This window comes from Acomys minous (assembly GCF_964271855.1).
Source record: "Acomys minous genome assembly, chromosome: 8".
NCBI lineage: Eukaryota > Metazoa > Chordata > Mammalia > Rodentia > Muridae > Acomys > Acomys minous.
The window spans coordinates 16,303,465-16,323,552 of record NC_140489.1 but is presented as its reverse complement, the minus strand read 5'-3'; the positions used below and the strand labels follow the sequence as shown (position 1 = coordinate 16,323,552).

At 50.4% G+C, this 20,088-nt stretch overlaps 2 protein-coding genes across 15 annotated transcripts in view; one reads left to right on the top strand and one right to left on the bottom strand.

The window, feature by feature from the left end:
* Positions 1-2,685, top strand: part of UNC79 (unc-79 homolog, NALCN channel complex subunit) — a 243,657-nt gene extending 240,972 nt beyond the window's left edge. For 6 of the 9 annotated variants that reach the window (XM_084793187.1, XM_084793186.1, XM_084793181.1 and 3 more), the window contains exon 52: positions 500-2,685. In XM_084793187.1, the coding sequence (XP_084649313.1) occupies positions 500-700 (201 nt within the window). In that variant the 3' untranslated portion in view covers positions 701-2,685. The remainder of the gene's footprint in view (positions 1-499) is intronic. The other 3 variants (XM_084793188.1, XM_084793182.1, XM_084793183.1) reach the window with 1 other exon arrangement.
* A 9,084-nt stretch (positions 2,686-11,769) lies between these two features.
* PRIMA1 (proline rich membrane anchor 1) overlaps positions 11,770-20,088 on the bottom strand; it is a 52,305-nt gene continuing 43,986 nt past the window's right edge. For 3 of the 6 annotated variants that reach the window (XM_084791760.1, XM_084791761.1, XM_084791762.1), the window contains exons 4-5: positions 18,798-18,927; positions 11,770-14,697 (exon numbers count right to left, since the gene is read on the bottom strand). In XM_084791760.1, coding sequence (XP_084647886.1) covers positions 14,595-14,697; positions 18,798-18,927 — 233 coding nt within the window. In that variant the 3' untranslated portion in view covers positions 11,770-14,594. Of the gene's footprint in view, positions 14,698-17,350; positions 17,519-18,797; positions 18,928-20,088 lie in introns of all 6 variants that reach the window. The other 3 variants (XR_014780927.1, XR_014780929.1, XR_014780928.1) reach the window with 2 other exon arrangements.

Genomic DNA, 20,088 nt, shown 5'->3' with positions numbered 1-20,088 from the left:
ATTAAAACATACTGAGCCTCTGCTATGAGGCAAGTTCCCTTCTAGAAAGTCTGTTAACTCACTTGTCTTATGGAGTCCCTGAAAAAAAAGGGCTATGCTCCCCACTCTACCTGGGGAAAAGAACCCTAGCACAGGCCAGTACACTTTGTTGCCCCAATGGCCCCAGGGAACTGGGCCTTAAGTCCCACTATAGAGCCATGCTCCTCACCACTATGCCAGGTCCCTGTGCTGAACGTGGCTGCTCCAAACCAATGCATGAGTCCAGGTGTGGGCTGTTAGCTTCCCGTTCCCATGTCTGGGAGTCAGCAGGAGCTCATCAGTATGTGGATGGAGTTGGGCCAGGATAACGGAAGCAACATAGGGCGGGCCAGATGTGAAGGCATGCCTTCTTCCCCACCGGCCAGGTCTGAGTTTTGCCTGTAGACTGACTGCCACGCCCATCCCCACCTGACCTTTGCACTCAGTCAAAAGAACTGAACTGTCTCCTCTTTCTTAACAGCACTTATCTGCCGGCCTCCAGCTCCGTCTCCAGGCCATTCAGAACAACGTGAACCACCACAGCCTAAGGACGCTGCCCGGCTCGGGCCAGAGCAGTGCTGGCCTGGCGGCCCTCCGCAAATGGCTGCAGTGCACCCAGTTCAAAATGGCCCAGGTGGAGATCCAGTCCTCGGAGGCAGCTTCTCAATTTTATCCTCTATGAGTGGACTCCTCGGCTCCAGTGTCAACACTCTGGCTTAGCAATAATGGGTATAAAAACAAACAATTTGATCCAAGCAGGTTGGGGAACATTGGTACTGTACGTTCTCTTTCTAGTTTAGTATAAAGACATGCAAAGGCCGGAGAGGGCCACAAACCAAGCTTTCTTGCTACACATATTTCTGATGACTCCTTGGGCTATCTGATTAAGTGTTTCCTTACATTATTTTTTAAAAAAAGAACAAAAACCAAAATCATTTTTCTTTATCTAACTTCTATTTTTTTTAAGAAAAAAAAAATAGACTGGTGGGTACTCACAGAAAAGTTGTATAAAGTTCCCCCTGTTGCTATTTTTGATGATAGAGAATAAATAGGGTTTTTGAAACCTTTGTAGTGTTTTTTTCTTAAAAATCCACTCTTGGCAATGCAATGAAACAAAACAAAAAAATGAACAAAAGTCACCAGAATCCAGTGACATTGACCGAAGCTTTTTGTCATTATTCCTGGAAAAAAGGGCAGCTTGCAAGGACCATTACAAAGTGCACTTAGAAATTAGACGGTTAAGCTGTGCAGATTGGTTTTGTTTTTAAATGCACTTTCCAAAACTATCTGGTAAGTCTTATTATTTTTAAAACTAGTTTTTCAACTCATGTATTTCTGGGCTCTGCTTTCTCATAAGCTTTATGATAACCTTTCGTTTTGTGAGTAATGAATTTTATTCTTTTGTTAACACTTGCAAAGGACTCCATTCAAAACTGTCGATTTCACAGTGGGCCAGAGGAGTCCCTGCACTGGTTCAGTGCGTCACCCCTGCAGGGACACTTCATAAAATGGGATTTTAACCAAGTAAGAGCACTAAGGCTTGTTTACACTTAGACCTTAGCATTCCCAAAGCAACTTTCCTTCTCCCTGCTGAAGTGCACTGACTGGAGAAGGCGTGGTATACATTTATCCATATGATAATTCACTATTGAATGCATTTTTATTATCTTTGTGAGCCCAGGGCTTTTTTAAAGTCAGTTTCCAGAGCTCGCGTTTAGTTCCTGGCAACCATGTCTTCAGGACTCTTATCGGCTCCACCTCCTCGAAGGCTGCAGTTACTCAGCGACAAGGGCTTCCCTTTCCATCTGGTCCACTTTCTTTCAAGGACTTCCAAAGCTCAATGTGATTCCCTTTTTTAAAACCAGCTGGTTTGCAAGAGCCTCCTCTTTTCTGGGAACCCAGTCCGCGGGTATGTGAGTGCTCCAGGGAGGACCACAGAACTTGCTGCTTCTGAGAATCTGCAGGAGCCTACTGGGCCCTGTATCAGGAGCACCAAAGTTGATGCTGTTTGTATCTTACTGAAATATTCTTCAAGCCCCTCCTCCGCCCCCAGTCACACTTGGCTGTGTTTTCTGTGACTATTTTGTGTTACAGTAAGTTGTTCACATATTTATTTCACTTGTAAATGGTGACAGCTTTGGGGACATGTACCATCCCAATCCCCAGAGTAGGGCATATGGTACATGTTTAATAATATTATCTGCTGAATTGAATGCATTTACTTCTTTTTGTGTTACTCAGTGGGTTCGGCCAGGGCCAAATTATCACATTCTGCTTTTGGTCAAGGGTTCCTAGGATGGGTTACTGGCTGGAGGAGAAAGTTCTGACTGCTCTCTTTGGGGAGTGGCTTTGCTGTATGGCCCATCGAGGCTCAAATCTAGACCCCAGGAACCTAGAACTTAGTGGCCACATCCTACCCTTAGCTGCTATCAGGTTCTATGATTTTTCTTTGCCCCAATTCTTTGACAGGCTTCTGCCCCCTTTGTGTTTGCATCCTCAGTGAGGGATGGAGACAAGCCCTTAACCCAGTGTCTGGACCCTGTGGTCTTAATCCCAGTTACCTCCCCCTGCAGATAGGAAGAAAGGGAACATTTTAACAGGATTGCCCATGGGGGGTGGGGGGGTGGGGAGAACTATGCAGGTAGGTCTAGGATCAACAAAGAAAAGCCGCAGTTCAAATACCATCTACGGGCCAGAGACTGTCCATGGGCAAGACATGAGATGTAGTCCACAGGCTAGGTACTATCTGTATGTCAGAGACTGTTCTTAGGCTGACTACTGCAACCAGGAAAGATGTAGGATGTAGTCTACAGGCTAGCTAGCTACTATATACAGGCTGGAGACTGTCCACAGATAAGACTCCACAGGCGAGGTACTGTCTACAGGTCAGAGACTGTTCACAGGCAAGATCTGAGATGTAGTCTACAGGCTAGCTACTGTCCTCAGGCTAGAGACTGCCATCAGGCAAGATGGCATTCATAGGCTAGAGTCTGTCCACCAGCCAGATGTCATCCATGGCCTGTCCAAGTGTGACTGGACAAACTGTAGCTGCCACTCTATGTAGACCGTGGCTGCTTTTGTGCTGCAGTTGCAGAGCTAAGTTACCACAGATGCTGCAGCCCAGGAAGTTTCTTATTGCAACTACCACGTGGCCCTTCAGAACATATGCTGACCCCTGTCCCTGGCAAAGTCCACCAAAGAGCACTGAGCTGGAACCCCACTACCTCAGGACACTTGGAATTTCTTTATTAGTGTCTCCTTGTCTGTTAAATGGGAATATGACACATTCTACCTCATAGGGTTTTAATGCAAAAAAAAAAATGATAGAAAGATAGAAATTTTAATGAAACTTAGGCTAGTAGTTGTCACATGGTGAATACTCAGGAAATTATTGTTCTTATTCTTGCTAAAGCCTAGAGAGGTATCCAAGGTCACGTTACTTGTAAAAGGGACAGAACCAAGCTTGGTCCTCAAGCTGTCCGGCCCAAGGACTGAGCTTTGGACCACCTCCCATGTTGGATGGAGAGAGGCCAGCAAACTGCCACCTGGTCCAGGTGTGGCAAGCACTAGTAGCTTAGAGAAAGGTCAAGGAGTCACCCAGTTTTCCTTCCCTTGGGGAATTCTACTGGCTTGAGTGTCATCAGACCCTTCTGAAATTCCCAAGAGTATCACAGGCCCAACACTTCAAGTATAAAGAGTCTGTTCTCAGTAATTTGCCACATTAGCCATGCCTCTTGCTAGTTGGTTGACATTGGACAAATTATTGTGTCTGGACCTCTGTTTTCCCTTTCTGTAAAATGGGTCTTTCTACCTGGCGTGATGGGAAGTCCCAATGGTCAAAGGACTGTGATGCTGCTGAGAGACCACAGGAATCCACAGACCCTCTGGAGGATTGTTGCTACCTAACAAAGCCACAGAAGAGGATGGCTCACCACCACTGCAGGCTTATTTGGTTTTCCCTTGAGCCAGTGCATCTGAGTCAAGATTCACAAGACCACAGGAGCCAAAATGCCCTTATTAGCCAAGCAACCCCAGACTCCACTGCCTGCTACCTCCTCGCAAGTGTGTCATTCTGCCACACATTGAGATGTTTCCAGCAACCTCTTCCCTAAGACCCTCCTCTAAGGTCAAGTGGTTGCAACAGCTTCGTCTCCATTGTCAAGTGACAGCAGGACAAAAGAAGACTGGATCAGGTCAGAGAAGATGGGCTGTCCACCAAGACTCTCATGGACTGTGATTGGAGAGCCTCTGCACTCATTGGACAGTGCAGACACTGTACTATACCTTTGCAAATATGTATACTGGGAAAATAACTTGTTTTGACAATAATGGTTCTTGTGCCGATTGGAATGGGTGGTGCTCATTGAACCATGGTATTCTGAAGGATGACTCATGACGCATGCATCAAGTGTCAAAGAGAGGCTGGGTAGCTCCTCCCACGGCTAAGGAGCAGACAGTGAGCATATAGGAAGGACCTTCAAGGGAAGCCAAGGTAACTACTGTCTATTGAGTGTGTCTACAAAGTCCCAGGCTGCTTCTAGGTGTTGCCCCAAGTCAGAGCTCAGCTAGAAATTGCTTGCTTCTGTCTTGGCTGAGCTGTGACAGAAGCATGAGCTGAAGAAGTCTGGAAGCTTCCCCAAAGCATTTCTGTTTATTGATTGGCCTCAATTTTGTCCTTACAAAAGAGTCACCTCATCTGACAAAGGTGTTGTCTTGCTATCTTTGGAAATTAATTTCTGTGGAAAACTTATAAATCATAACTTGAATTTCATTTAGTTTAGCCATTTCTATAATGCTTTTTTTCTTCTTTCATATATTATATCCAGATCACAGGTTCCCCTCCCCGACTATAATACTTTTATTTAAACAAACAAACCAACAAACCAAAAGAACGAATTTGTCTACAGGGGAGATTGAGGCACGAGAATCACAAGTTCAAGGCTAGCATGGCCAACTTAGACCCTTCTATAAATAAAGATAAAAAAGGACCTTTGGTGCAGGTGGATTGGTAGAATTCTTGCCTAGTGTGTGCAAGGTCCTGGCTTTAAGCCTTCCCACCACAAAATTAATAATGATGATGATAGGAAAAAGGAATAAACTTGTATGACATGGAGATTGTGATGATAACTCTTCAGTTTGGAGCCTGCTGTGTGGGATTCACTCAGTTCTGAGAAGCCCTGCCCCTAATTCAGTATAGGCACAGATAGCATTGAAAAGGGCTTTCTACATGCCACGTGCTTTTGATGTCATTTAATATTCACAATGGTGTGAGGTAGGTGCCCCTAGTGCCTTAATTACAAGTCTTCTAGAAAAGATGAGGAGAAGGAGCCTGCTTGCTGAAGCCCCTCAGCAAGGGAGCAGGGTATATCTGCCTCCTGTAGCCTCAGTTGTGCACATGACAGAAACTAGCAGCTAGACACTGGGAGGGGCCTTTGTTGTTTATCTGACCCTTAAGACAACTTAGAACTCTTTAGACCCAAAGGCGTCAATGGGCTGGCCTTGCTGTAGTGCCTTTTGTGTGATGAGCTTGTAATTTGACTTCTTTTTTTGATGGAGTATCTATGGTTGAATAGCATGTGGCCTCCAGCATGGGCTAGCCCCCACCACCCGTCTGGCCTCAATGGGGTAGCTTCCCACTGATCGGACCTCAGAGTCAGGAGAGACCAACACCACAGTCTCTGGATAGAAATCCTGTGGTCTCTGAGCTGGTCCCTGGCTCCTTAATCTTCCCTCATTTACCAGCTTGCCCAGCAGACTCTTGCTTTACTAACCTGGACTTAGTTAGACTGAGCTCTAGTATATAGGTCCCAGTGAGTCCCTTGGTCAGCAGGGGGCAAAGGACAAAGCAGGGCTTGAGGCCACGCTCTTCACACTGGCCCTCTTGTTCTTGGTTGGCATCACTCCTCTGCTGTGAGCTTTGGGCTGCCAAAAGGACCCTGCCTCTCAACTTGATGAACAACAGCAGCTTACCAGTATTCTGGATTCTTCTATGGAGAAGCTAAGGACAGGTGGGTACGCCAAGGTGAGCTCCTGGAACAAGCTGCGAGGTGCACAGGAGGTTTGAGACTTTGGTTGTTGAGTAACAAAGAGCTGCTTTTTTAATCACACAGCCCAGACAGGGGGGCTCTGTGGGCCAGTGGAGACGGGAACCCCTGGGGCTGCCCAGCTGGCACCTTGATTTCCACTCCTTCAAGTGGCCACTTAGAAAAGAGAGGAGTCAGTGGATAATCAAGCTGAACGATGGATGGCACTTTGCAGGTGAGGACAGTCACACTGTCCACAGGAGGGGGGATTGCAGAGCGGGGGGGGGGGGGGGCGGGGACAGATGGAGTAGAGGGCACTGGGCAGGCAGCAGGGGTGGGGGTCAGGATTCAGCCTGTGGGGCAGAGGCTGGGCTCCAGTGGGGATCAGAGGGGGATGATGAGGTCACGGGCTTTGGGACATGCATGCTCCTTTGCTCTCCGACCGCGGGTAAAAATGCTTAAGCCATGCCTATCCAAGGTCCACGAAGAGATGCAGTCTGTGCTCAGCACCAAGAAAGACTGCAAGTAAGATGGGCATGGGCTCTGCATGTCACCACCCCTTGCTCTTCAGACCATAATGCCGGTGGCAGCTGCTGTTTTGCTGACAGAAATCACAGCTTGCAACGGGCGCTCAGTTCCAGTTCTTTAGGGTGCCGTCCCCACGCTGCCGTGCTCCCTCCGTGCACTGACTCAGTGCTCCCCACGCTTCCAAGTCTGAATGAGCAACTGGGGGAGCCCTCCTCCACACGGCACGTTCTGCCAGCCTTTGGAGTCACGTGGACAACACAGCACTCTGTTCGTAATGGAGATAATATTTTGAAACTAATAACTGCATATGTTTTTTTTTATTCCTCTCCAGGACACAGCACACCTCACTCTGTTCTGTGGATGGTTGGGGAAGGAGGAGGCCAGTATGTGCACCAGGTGGGGGTGGGGGAGAGTTCTGGTTGGACAGGATGAGAGAGCAGAAAGCCTACCTCTTTTGGACCCTGGTGGGTTGCCAGCTGATGGAACAGGGAGGGCTGGGAGGCCAGGGTGTTATGTCTGGGTCTTTCCTCAAGAAGTTACAGAGTTGCAGAGCTGGGCATGCCCTTAGGAGTCCTGAAAGTTTCTACAGTCCCTCTTTGGCCCATGTGCCTGATCAGAGGCCGGGACCCCCAGGGTTGGGGACTGAGAAAATAAGACACATCAGAAGGACATTTATAGCTCAAGCACCAAGGTAGGGGGGAAGCAAGTGACCTCAGGAGCTGAAACAGCTAGGTTTAGCCTGGCCAGCCCAAGGAGTAGCCAAGCCAATCCTTCCGCAGCAGAGATGAGAGCATCAAGAAAAGCCGTCGGGCCTGAGGCCAGCCGCTACGCGTCAGTGACCACCATTGCCTATGGCAATGTTGGTGCCTTCTAAAGGGAAGCAGCCCTTGGGGTGACACCACAGTATCTAGCCCCAGGAAGCTAAGGTGACTGAGTGACACTAGCGAACTAGGTTGACAAATATCACCAAGTGTAAATTCAGGTTTGACTGTACCCGACTGTGTGCTGCAGGCGCGTTTACACAAAATAAAATGCTCTCTTCTTTATGCACTGGTATCCTGTGTTAAATTTGTAAACCACTGCGGGCCAGTTAATTTAGTGGAAATTTCCAGTGTCGGGCATGTTGGGATGTTTGGAGGGCTTGAGATCTGGGAAGGAGTAAGACCCGAACCCAGAGAGGCAGAGCAGGAAGCGTGCACGAACCAGCAATTATTCATAAGTGGACAGCATTACCCCATTGAAGCCAGACTAAGGTGATGGAATAGAAAGAAACTAGGAGTGGTCGGGAAAGTCATGAGGGATAAGAGGGAGAGCCAGCCAGGCCTTATTCCCCACCACACAGGTGAGAACACAGGCTCTGAGAGGCTGGCCAGAGGTCACCTGTTCGGCCATCTTTGTTAGATGACGCTTCTAGAGGCTGAGACAGCTATAGATTCTGCCCACTTCCCTAAGGTCTGGAGAAGTAATTGTGTGTGGGGGTTGTGGGGCTGGGGGCCCTTGGAAATCTGTGAGCCCATCTGAGTTGGACGAATTGGAACTTGTGGCCTTGCAGAATCGGATCTCAACTGCAGCTCCGCGTCTTGGCTGTTTTTCTGAGCCCTGGTGGCTCCTTAACATTTCCAAAGCTTAGTTTACCCTTTGTAAAAAGAGGGGTGTCTCCTAGGCTTAAGGCGGGGGTTCCCAACTGAGGTATAGAAGTGCTGAGAAACCACCCCTAGTTGTCCCTTGCCTCCACACTCATCACCTGTTGCATGAGAGTTGCAGAACTATTGCCACCACCAGCTTGCTCTAAAGGACGGTGTCCTGTCCGTTCTCCTCTGTATCCCCAGGACACAGCATGGGTACCAGTGGCTCAAGAGTCTCGAGGGGCTTACAGGGTCACATGGCAGGGGGTAATGTGAGTGCTCATACCCATAGGGGAGGACAAAAAGTGAGAGCTACACAGGGAATAAAGGAGCACTGTGCAGGGTGCGTGGGTAGAGCCAAGGGAGGAGGCAGCCTCTGGGAGGGACCTGGAAGGCAGAGAGATCAAATATGGGGCACCAGAGTTCATGTGAAAGTCAGTCCCCACTCTCCACTTAACTGTGGAGAATGTCCTGTCCATTGGCTAGATCTGGCAAGGGGTTCGACGTTTACTGCATCTATTGTCTTTGGCTGGTGCCATAGTTTCAGCAGGACCCCCGGGACCAGATCTGCCCCTGGATGGAGAGGCCTGGTGTCACTCAGAGAAAGGATAACAGGCTACCAAGAAGAGACTTGATACCCTATAAGCATATACAGGGGGAAGAGGTCCCCCTCAGTCACGGTCATAGGGGAGGGGAGTAAGGGGAAAATGGGAGGGAGGGAGGAATGGGAGGTACAAGGGAAGGGATAACAATTTAGATGTAATATGAATAAATTAATAAAATATATTTTTTAAAAATGAAGGCAGAGAGAGGCAAGGCAGACAGAGATGTGCAGTATATTCAGATAGGGGTTGGGGTGGGGGCAGGGCCCAGGGCAGCAAGCCTGGAGACCAAGGCCAGGGAAGGAGCCACAGCAGCCTGCGGAGGGACTGGATGAAAGGCAGCTGGACAGACAGTAGATCACGGGAAAAGTGCAGTCAGCACAGGCAGGTGGAGAAAGGAGCCTGAGGTAGAATAGGTGGCTGGAAGGGAGGGGCCAGGAGAGGAGATGTGGGTTTGGGCTGAGGCATTGTGTCAGTAGCCAAGGACCTCTGAGGGGTCCATCTGAGACCTCAGATGGGGAAAGCTAGACCAGTGCTCAGCATGGCACCTGGACCGTAGCAGAGTCCTTCCTTGGGGAGGAGACCCCAGTGGTAAGAGAGGACAGGGCTTGGCAAGTGCCCCATCCTAGTATGGGAGAGAAGAGGTGAGGCCTGGCTAACTATAATGGGATTAGACACAACACTCCAGGTCGCCCCTTGAATTGTCAGAGGCCCTCCAAGCTGGTGTTGGGATGGGCATGTGGCAGGGCACTAGTTAGGTAGGGCGGCCTATACAAAGGCTGCGTACAGCAACCAGGCAGGACTGACTTCCAGGTGCCTCAGGAGTGCCACACTTTGGGGAAGAACGGAGAAAAGGTAGCCTGCTATCCCTGCTCCCATGGGCCCAAGGCTGATTTTCTGCCTCTTCTGCAGCTGCCAGGCCAGGTACCCTGTGGGTACCACTGTGTACTGTGCCTGATGGTGGCAGCAGGGCCCCCTTCATAGGACGTGTTGCTGTCAGACTGGTCAGAGCAGTGTTTCATGTTGGTCACTGGAGCTGAAAGTAGCAACTAAGACCCCCAGAGAGGAGAGCTGGCGTGGGGACCTGACACCTGGGGTCCACTGGTGCCACTGCTCAGTGTGTTGGCCTTCCTCCCTCTACATTCTCTCAGACTGGCTTTAGAGCTCTATTCCTGGACACAGATGGACAGAGCCTTACGCACAGGCTGGCTGCTCTCTGCCTTGTCTTCTCCTGACTCCAGGCTTGCTTCTGTGGAACCCTGCCTGGGGTGCACGGGAGTGTGTATAAAGCTTGAGGTGTCTTTTGCTCAACCGCAGCAGCGCAGAGGAGCCAGGTCAAAAGCCTGGGTGGTGTGGGTGCTTTTATTGAGTGAGATCCTGGCGTTAACTGTAATGATTGGCCCTTCCGCTGTGTGCCTGCTTGTGAGTGGGATGTCCCATAGCTGGCGACTTATTAGGCCCCATTGATAGCGGGAAAGTACTGAGGAAAAACATCCCTGCCTCAGATCTCCACAGCTCCCTCGTTTCCCTGGTGCCTAAGATGCAGATCCTTGCCCAGGCCCCTGTACTGAGCTGACAACCTCCAAGGCAGGGGGTCAGCTGGGAGACCCCCCCACGCCTAGTTCAGGACATGGAGAGCTCCCTTGTCTCCCTTCCCCACCCCCTCACTGAAGTTGCTGAGAGACTGGGAATCTGATGGGAGCAGGGAAAAGCAGTTGTACCTCAGTTACAGGGAGTCTATATTGAAGTCCTTTCGGTCATTAGCAGAAGCCAGTACTGACGGTTTAGGTCCCAAGCCCAGCCTCATCCTTGTTGACTGGTCTCTGTATGACCTTGGCCATCTGAGGCCCCTCTCTGATCCACCTTTTTACCTTAAAGATGAGGACAGCAATCTTATCTTTCCCAACATCCCTCCCGGCCAAAGTGCAAGGACCCCACTGGCCCACAGAACGATGGAAGCTTGGTGAAGGTGTCCTGGTAGAGGCTGGATTTGTGCACAGCCTTCAGTGGCTCCTACCCTACCTCCTCTAGACTCAGGACAGTATGGAGTGGACCTACTCTCGCTCTGGCCCCTCTGTTGGAGCACTGTCAGGCCAGAGAAATGGGCACTGAAGTCTAGGAAGGTTGGGTATCCTAGGACAGTGGCCACAGGCCCACCCCGACTCCTCCAGCAAGGCCAGAAGATCCTCCTCGGTGCCTAGATACTTACAGCAGGGTCAGACCATTTTTCCTGGAGCCTTCCCAGTGTGCGTCCTGGGGTCCTGGGTCTGAGCTAGTTTCACCCAGGCAAACTGGAAAGGCTTGTGGCTCTAGTTGGAGGTGGTGAGAGAAAGGATGAGGGCAGGCCTGGCCTTAGAAATACCAGTCATGAGCTGGGCAGTGGTGGCACACACCTTTAATCCCAGCACTTGGGAGGCAGAGGCTGGCAGATTGCTGTGAGTTTGAGGCCAGCCTGGTCTGCTTAGTGAGTCCAGGACAGTCAAGGCTACAGAGAGGAATCCTGGTCTCGAAAAAATAAAAAATAAAAACAAAACAAAACAAACAAACAAAACCAGAAATACCAGTCATGGAGCTGGAGAGATGGTGCTGCATGAACAGTCCTTGCTGCTCTTATAGTGGACACAGGCTTGGTGTCAGTACCCTCATCAGGTAGCTCACTGTATCCATAACCCCAGTTCCATGAAATCTTATGCCCACTTCTGGCTTCCAAGAGCACCAGGCACACGTATGGCATACATACATACATACATACATACATACATACACAGAGACAAAACATTTGTACACACAAAAATAAAGAAATCTTCAAAAGCAAAACAAAACAAAACAAAAAAACCCATCCCAGTAACTTCAGGATAAACCAATAGAAATAAAGACCTTCAAAGTGTCCAGCCCTCCCTGGGTTCACAGGAGGATGCCTACCCCTCATCCACATTCAGGGCTGAGCACCCACCACAGACAACAGTGACAGCCGCCTTTATAAGTATATTTTTATTGACAATAAAAAAAAAATCTCGACACTTCCTTCCTTATAAGGAAAGGAGCTGCTGAGCCTTGATGTACGCATGTGCCCACTAAGGCAGAATGCCAGCAGCACAGGCACCTCCCATACACACGTGTTGCTGAGAAGGCCAGAGTCTGGGATATTTACATTCATGCATTATAGGTCGCACACTACCTGGACTTTTAGGTCACATTTGTACAGATCGGAGTACAGTATTTATACATATATATATTTGTATAGATAGATATCTCTTTAAATATATATAGCTATATATAATATGCCTACTTTTTTACATCTATTATTCTTTCATCCAAAATGTCCTCTAGAAGGCTTGTAGAAACACCTGGTAACTGGGAGATCCTAAATGCCTCTGAGTTCTGACACGACTTAGCCACAGTGGGAAACACCTGGGAAAAGGCTTAGACGCCGGACACGTCATCTGAGCTCTGCATACAGACTGCACTGAGAAACGGGTCTTGGTGGAGTTGACATGGGACCCTTTGAAATGAAGTCCTAAGCTCACGCTCTTGGTCGACACTGACTTTTACGTATGTTTCAGCTGTGTGGGTTTAAAAAGCTAGTGACTTCTGTTGTGATGGGAGACACGCCCTCGGCATGGCCAGTCCTGGGCTTGGAGGCGGGGAGGGGGCTGTTTTCTGGGGAACCCTTTTAAAACATAGGCCCTTCCCTTGGTCTCCCCTAACTGTGGGGTGGGGTAATGCAAGCCCACTAGAGAGAATTTACATGCACACTGGCCAAGCACAGTGGAAACTCAGCCGTGGTCCCTGTTGGTTAATAACGCACATACTGTGAGCTTCCTAGATTGCCAAGGTCAGGACATAGGTGTGTGGAAATCTCAGGCTCCGTCCAGCCCTTCAGATCCCCTAGCAGGGTGCTCCCCTCCAGCTAATGGTGTCCCTTCCTCACTCTTAGGCCTTGATAACTCAAGGTGTCTGTCTGGGTGTGTTACTCTCTCCTATGAGGCTCCAGTGTGCATGTTTACAACTAGGACCAGCCCTTCTAGCTGCCCAGTGTCCCCTGCAGGCACAGGCACCAGGAGACTGCGGCCCTAGTCTCAGTTTAGAACAAGGTGGTGGGGACTTAGGGCAGGTGTGAGAGACAAGGCACTGGGGGTGGAGCCTGACAGGCTTCTCACCCCTGGCTGCCTGTCCTTCATCTACTCCCTTTGGCTTCTCTGTCACCTGGAACCACATCCAAAGAGGACCGCCAGGTGCTTCCCTGACTGAGGTGGGGGGCAGCCCCACAGGAGGATCTTGGCAACCCCACGTCAGAAACAAGGTATGCTGTGAAGGTGACAATCAAACACACACACACACAAAAACCAAACAAAAAACATGTCCTCAAGCAAAGAGGGCAGACGTCACTTACAGGAGGCATGGCCTGGACCTCCCCTTAGCCTGCACCTACTGACTCAGGCACAGGGCAGGGGCAACATCAGGGCACCCAGCCACAGAGGACTGAATTCTGTCTGTCAGTTTTACCCGGCTTTGGAATTCTCACGTAGCACAAACACACACCAGAAATCCCTGGTGGCTGAGGAGGAGGCTAGGGTACCCAGCTAAATTTCTACACCGTGGGGCTATTGCCCTCCAGTAGGTCGCTTCCTTCTGGGCAAGTATATGTGGCTGGTAAGGGGAGCTGGGCAGGGGGCCAAGGGCTACGAAATCGAGAGGGCTAAGGGGTGTGCCTCACTGTGTGGATGGCATCTAGGGAAATGAGCCTGTGGGCAGAGGTTACCAAGATTAGGCGGCTCTTCCCCATATACCCTTCCTCCCACACTCACGAGGCTTTGGTGCTTTCAGAGTCCTGGCCCACAGAGAAAGTCCCTTCCAGGGCACACAGAAGAAGACCACCTTCTCCTGGGAAGTTTCCAGAGTATCGAATTCGGGCTTCAGGGGACTATAGGGACAAGGGGTACATCAGACCAGCGTCAGCCTGGCACAGAGTGCCCACATGGGTTTGGCGTAAGTTGAGACCTCTGGCCAGGGAGCCTGGCTCAAACCGACACTTCCTGAAGAGCCAGGTATGAGATGTCATCAGGCAAGGAGAACCTCTTACTTTCATGGGACACCCTCGGCCTGGGCTTCTGGGAGACACTGAGGCCATTCCCTGGGGACTATGTAGGCTGAGCTCACTGTTTCCCATGGCAAGCATGTGGTCAGGAGCCACAGATGAGGCTGTGGGTGGGCAAGGGAGGGGGACACAGGCTTTGGAGATGGAAGACCATGGTGGAGAGTGACAAACAGATGTGTGGGAAGCACCTTTGGATGGGGACATTTGTCTCGTGGCTGTGTGATGGCTTTTGTTAGAATGTCCACAGAGAAGCAGGTGAGCTTCCTGTAGGAGAGGAAGCTTCCAGAATGGGAGCAGTCCCTGGATCACCTTTCTTCTGGCTAAAGTGAGAGCATCTTTCTGCCCCAGGCGGACAAACAGACCCTCGTGCTTTCATTGGCATACACGCTTTCCATAGCAACTCGGTGATGGCTGGTGCACCCAACACAAGACAAGGAAGAGAGTATGGCGAGCCCTGGGTGGTGCTGCTGCTCGGGGGACCACATGCAGGGGAGCCTGGCTCAAGCCTGGTGTCTGTGCTGCACCCCTGGGGTGACCAGGGCTAGCCTGGGAAGAGGATGTTTTCTCTTTCAGGAGGCTCCAGGCCTGCAAAGCATGAAGTCCTGGACAGGCCCAGGGTCAGCTCATGTCCACTTGCCATCCCATGTCCACCACTGCCACCAAGGTGCCCTTCCAGCCAGTGGGTCCAGGGCGTGCAGATTCACACCACTGCAGTGTTCACATCCACCCCTTTGTTACTCTGGGAAGAGCTCATGGGGTATTCAGCAACACTAGTGCCGTTTTCATCTTTTCTCAGTGGTTTCCTAGGAAGGATTGGGAAGGGGGAACAAAGATATCATTAGTTCCAAGCAACTGTGATGGTGTAACCTTTGAGCCAGAGACCAGGTTAGACCTCTGTGGGGGCAATTAGAAGCTACATAGACTCTTAACTAGCATGACTGTATAATTTAGTACGCAAGATGGGGCCTACTGAGAAGGAAAGGGGACAAGGACAACAATTGGAACTGTTCTGGATAAACCAAAATGTGTGGTCAGCCTAGTATAATCAAGTTCTGATTGATCCCTTTGGGAGCAGTTGGCTCACAAGGAATGGCGTTAGTAACTGGATTTTGCATCCTGCCTCTGTGCAGTCAAAATCATGGTAAATGTAGTGAGTGAGTGGTGAGGGTAGTGGAGGCATTCGTAATTCTGGTTGGCAATGGTGCTGGTGCTGGTGGTGGTGCTGATGTTGGTGTGGTGGTGGTGGTGGTGGTGGTGCTGGTGCTGGTGGTGCTGCTGGTGGTGGTGACAGTAAGAGGGTATGATGCTTATGGTTAGTGTGATAATGATGGTGAAGGAGATGGTGGAGATTTTGGAGGTTATGGTAGTGGTGATAATGTGGGGACCGTGGTGATGGTAGAGATAGCAGTGGTGATAGTTACTATGGTGATGATGGTAGGGGAGGTGGTGGAGATACAGGTGGGTAGAGGGATAATGGTGGAGGAGTTGGTGGTGATGATAATGATGATGGTGGAAGAGGTGGTGGAGATGCCAGTGCTGATAGTAGAGGTGATGATAGTGGTGGTGGCTGTGGTAGTAAAAATGGACAGGGGGATGGTGGTGATGGTAGTGAAGGTGGAATATACCTGTGGTCGTGGTTGGGTTGATAGTGGTGATGACAGTGATGGTTATGGCTGTGGTAATGATGGTGAAGAATTCTCAACCTGAGCTAGTACACACTATCTGATACCAGAAAGAGGGGAACTTGAATAGACTTGACCTTAATGTGTCAAGTGAGAAGTTGCGGTAGTCTCAAGACTCCATTGACCGTCTTCCTGCCTAGCCCCGCCCCTTTGCTGAGACTGTGCAGAGTCCATCCAAAGGTCTAGAACGAATCACAAAATACTATCCCTGGAGAGTGGATCGTTAAGTTTCACTGAACCATCTGATGCTCATGTCAGAGGCTGCTGAGCCTCAAATCCACTCTTCTTAAACAAGGGATCAGGAAGGCGAGGAGGGGGGGCACTGAAAAGGGTCTAGGCCCTTGCTGGGCAAGTAAAACCACAGCGCTACTTCCTGGCCTGGCAGAAGTCTTTGTTCCTCCTTTGAATCATTCAGGAGGTCTCTGGCCTCTACCCTGAGTATCTACAACCTCCTGGGCTGTCCGATCTGTCCCCTTAGGTGAAGATGGAGATGACTTCACTTGAGCACAGCTCAGGCACCTCCTATGTCCTCAGAGGTCCCCAGGATGAGTGGCTCTTGCTAGGTATTATCTAAACTACACATTTACAGTGATCTTTAAAAGCTCAGGGATTGATTGCTTCTGCCTTCTTGAGCATCCTCTGAGTCTCCCCAAGGACAGGGATAGTATTTTCTGGCTTGTTTGAAGATCTTTAGGTGGGCTCTGTTGGCAAAATCTCAGCAAAAGGGGGAGACAGAGAGGTGGTCAGTGGAGCCATGAGACTACCAGAAGGTCTCAGAGGATACAGTAGGGTCAAGTCTATTCACGCTCCCGTCCCGCCCTCTTTCTGGTAGCTGAAGTTCTTCACAGAGGAAATCACTCTTGTTGGCTGAGCCTAGCCACTATGGCTTTTGGAAATCAAGATCAAATCCACAGGCCCTCTCCTGGTTTGGGGTGCCATGTACAGAGTCCTCTTAGGCAGACTTGTCCCTCTTCAGGGCCCCTGAAGAAGCTAGGCTGGAGTTAAGAGAGTCATCTCATGGGGGGAGGGGGAGAAACTGAGGCTCAGTGAAAGCTTTGACTTGCCAAGGGCCCCACCTGCACTGCAGTAGGACTTAGACTACCATCTTTGGCTGTCTCCTTAGGTCAGACTCCCCAGGAGGCATTCTCCTCAGAACAGGCTCTGCAATCTGGCGGCTTGGGAAGGCCTCCCTACACCTCCTCCCAGAGGTCCCTCCATGTCTTATGGAGCCTTCTAAGGAGTCTGTCTCGCCCAGCTTTAATCAGGGGGACCATAAGCTCATAGTGATGGTGGCATAAAAGGCTCTCATGACACTTGGCCTGTCCATCTCCTGGGACCAGAGCCAAGACCCCCTCTGTTCTGCTCCCCATACTCTGGTCCTCGCTGTTCTCAGAGCCTTCTGGGATTCACTGGTGCCAGTAAAAGCTGAAGATAGCTCGGTGACTCCATTCTCTCAGCAAACACTGGTGACACTGGCCACGTTAAGGAGCAGAGGCCACAGCCTCAAGACCCTCAGCTTTCCACCACTCTACCTGTTTGAACGCAGGCAATCTACGCATCGTCTCCGAGCCTCAGTTTCCTTTTCTATAAAATGGGTACAACAACCGTGCCCCCCTCATGGGTTTGTTGGAAGGGTTAAACACATTAGTGCACATCAAGCATGTGGGTGAGTGTCGAGCATACAGTAAGTGCTCTGTAAGTCTGTTAGCTCTCAGCACCGCTGCCAGAGAGGTATCATGGGAGCTGCTTGATTGGCCAGCAGTGGCCATCATACCATCTCAGTCTGCCCAGACTTTCTACTCAGCATGCACCTTCTGAGGCTCTGGAAGAGCTAGCAGACATTGCTAGGACTCCTCCCAATCCTCCAATCTGTGGGCCAATCTGGGCTGGTCCCACTAAGCAAGGCAGAGGCCACAGAGAAGTCCTTTAAATGCCTTGGTTCCTAAAACCAAAAGAAAGGGGTGTGAGTGTCACCGTGTGTCCTGGCCTCTGGACAGAAGGGATGGGAGAACAGTAGCCTTCCCATTTGGAGACCTTCTGTCCCCACCCATTAAGGTGCTCTTGATCTCTCTTGGGAGCATCATTTACAGGGCTCCAGCTCCAGAGCCCAGAAGGGCCTTTGCAGGAATGGCCTCCACCACCGGTGTCCCTTTGCCTGAGCTCTAGGACTCTGCTGGCATTGAACCGACACTGTCACCCTCCAGTTACTGTTCTACTGGGGGGCTGATGTGCAGGTCTGAGCAGCCCACAGTGGAGGGAAAAGAGGCACTCATCCTTCCTTCCTGTTACTCAGCCCCCCCTCCCCCCCGCCTCACACACACCCCAGAGGCCCACCATGAGCCTCAGAGACCCAGTTTCCTAATCTGAAAAAAAAATACAGCATATTGGGGAGTGTGGAAAATGGATTAAGGACACAGGGCAGAGAGATGAACCCAAAGTGTAGTGAAAATCCCAGGGGTCTAGTCATTTCCTGAGTACCCAGTTTTGGTATTGTTTGTGAAGGTCATCCTGTGAGCGGAGTTCTAGGAGGAAGACCCCAGCCCAGAACACATACACCCAGGTCTGTGTAGCACTTTTTTTCTACTTCCTGCCCAGATGTCCCCCAACTTGGGGCCTGTGTGCCTGACCACACCCTTACTCCAAGATTTCTTTGTTATTCTTTTTTTTTTTTTTTTTGAATTGTTAAAGTGAGGTCACACAGAAGAGTGGATTCAGAAGGAAAAATTAAATATTTGAGATGCTAACAATTATTCTACTAATAATTAGAAGTAACTTTTCGGGCTCGGGGACTAGGGAAGAAAAGTCCTTTCTCAGAAAGATCATTAATGACTATAACCCTTTTGGAATTTGGCAATGTTTTTTGCATGGCTTTTGTATTTTCCAAAGCAGACGTGTAACTGGCAGAATCAAACTCCTAATGCTAGGAAGGTATGTCTGGGATCAACTCTAAAATGTTAAAAATACAAGGGGGGGGGGGGGAAGAGGAAACCACTGTAGCCATAACAGCAAGTTCATGGCAAGCATTAAACGGGTTAGGGACGGAGAGGCTGCCCTGCTCCAGACCCATGGTCAATCTTTATTGTTTATACAAGTGGCCAGGCAGTTTGAAGCCAGCCCAGCCCACCCAGCTGGGCTCTGGGGCAGGGGCTCCACCAGGCACTTTGAAGCCATCCCAGCCCAGCTGGGCTCTGGGGGAGGGGCTCCAGGGGCTCCACACTCACCTCTTTATGGCTTTGTAGCAAATGATGACCAGCACAATCAGAAACACCAGGGAGGCACAGACGACAGCGACCACTATCGCCAGCCCCGACCACCAGCTGTCCTCTGCAGGGCACGAGGTAGAGTTGGGAGCTGAAAGAGACAGAGACTCAGTCTCTCTGAGCGAGGGAATGAGCGAGGAGGGTCTGCCGTGACGCTGGTGGGGGGAATGGTGCTCACAGCCATCCATCACCCCCAGGGAAGGCCCTCCGACCTTTTCTGTTTTCCCTGCCCCCACCTCAGCAGGTGACATCACGCTTGGCCCCCAGCCAGCCCCTCCCCCCACACAGGGCCTCCATCCCTTGCCTAGGCAAGCTCTGGAGGGGTTTGAGCGCCTGGCTATGCAGGCCTCCGTCCTCCCAGGCATGAGCTAACTGACGGCAGGGTCGGGTTTAATTTCCCATGAAAAATAACAGAACATCTCATTCTCTTGGTGCAGGCATTAAATCCAGTGCTTCTGTGGTTGGAGGTGGGGCATAGGAGGAGAAAGGGGGAGGGTGGTCCCTCCCTCCGCGTAAGCCCGAACTGAGTTTTTCTGTGATTGGCTGGGTCTTCATGCCTGGATTCGGCCCAGATGGTACTACCAGCAGCTTTCTCAGTGTGCATGGAAGGAACCAGAACATGGAAAGGTGTGTAACCATCACAGCTTCTGACAGCTGACTCCACAGGGGCCTCCTGTGCTCACCCTACCCTTGAGCAGCCCTTAGGGTGTTCCCTCGTTGGTCTGGACTGTGTTGATGCTCATCTGGAGTACAGGTCTCAAAAGACTGTTGACTTCCTTCTGAGTAAAGCAGAGAGAGAGAGAGAGCAGCCCCCTCCCAGAGGCCTGGGTATTACAAAGAACTGGGGCGGGGTGGGGTGGGGGAGGCACAGGAGCAGAGAGAAGGTGAGGAAGAAGAAAGATGAACAGCTCACACAGACAGACAGTGCTACATAAGTTGTGAGTATACGTGAGGAGCTGCACAAGAATTGAAAGCATGTATGTCCCCCAGCTCTGTCCCTTTGGTACTAGGAGCCCTGAAGGAGGCAACAGTATGCATGGAGTCAGTGACAGATGACCTAAGGACACAAGGATGTGTCCAGGGATGACTGTCTCCTGTCAATACACCATCTGACAGCTGTGACAGGTGTCTACACTAGCAGAAGCCACACCCATTATTCCCAAGACTTTCAAAATATCCTTGAGTCTCTTCCTGGACAATGTCTGACCTGAGATAACTAACCTAATGATGGCTAAAATAATATGTAAGATTT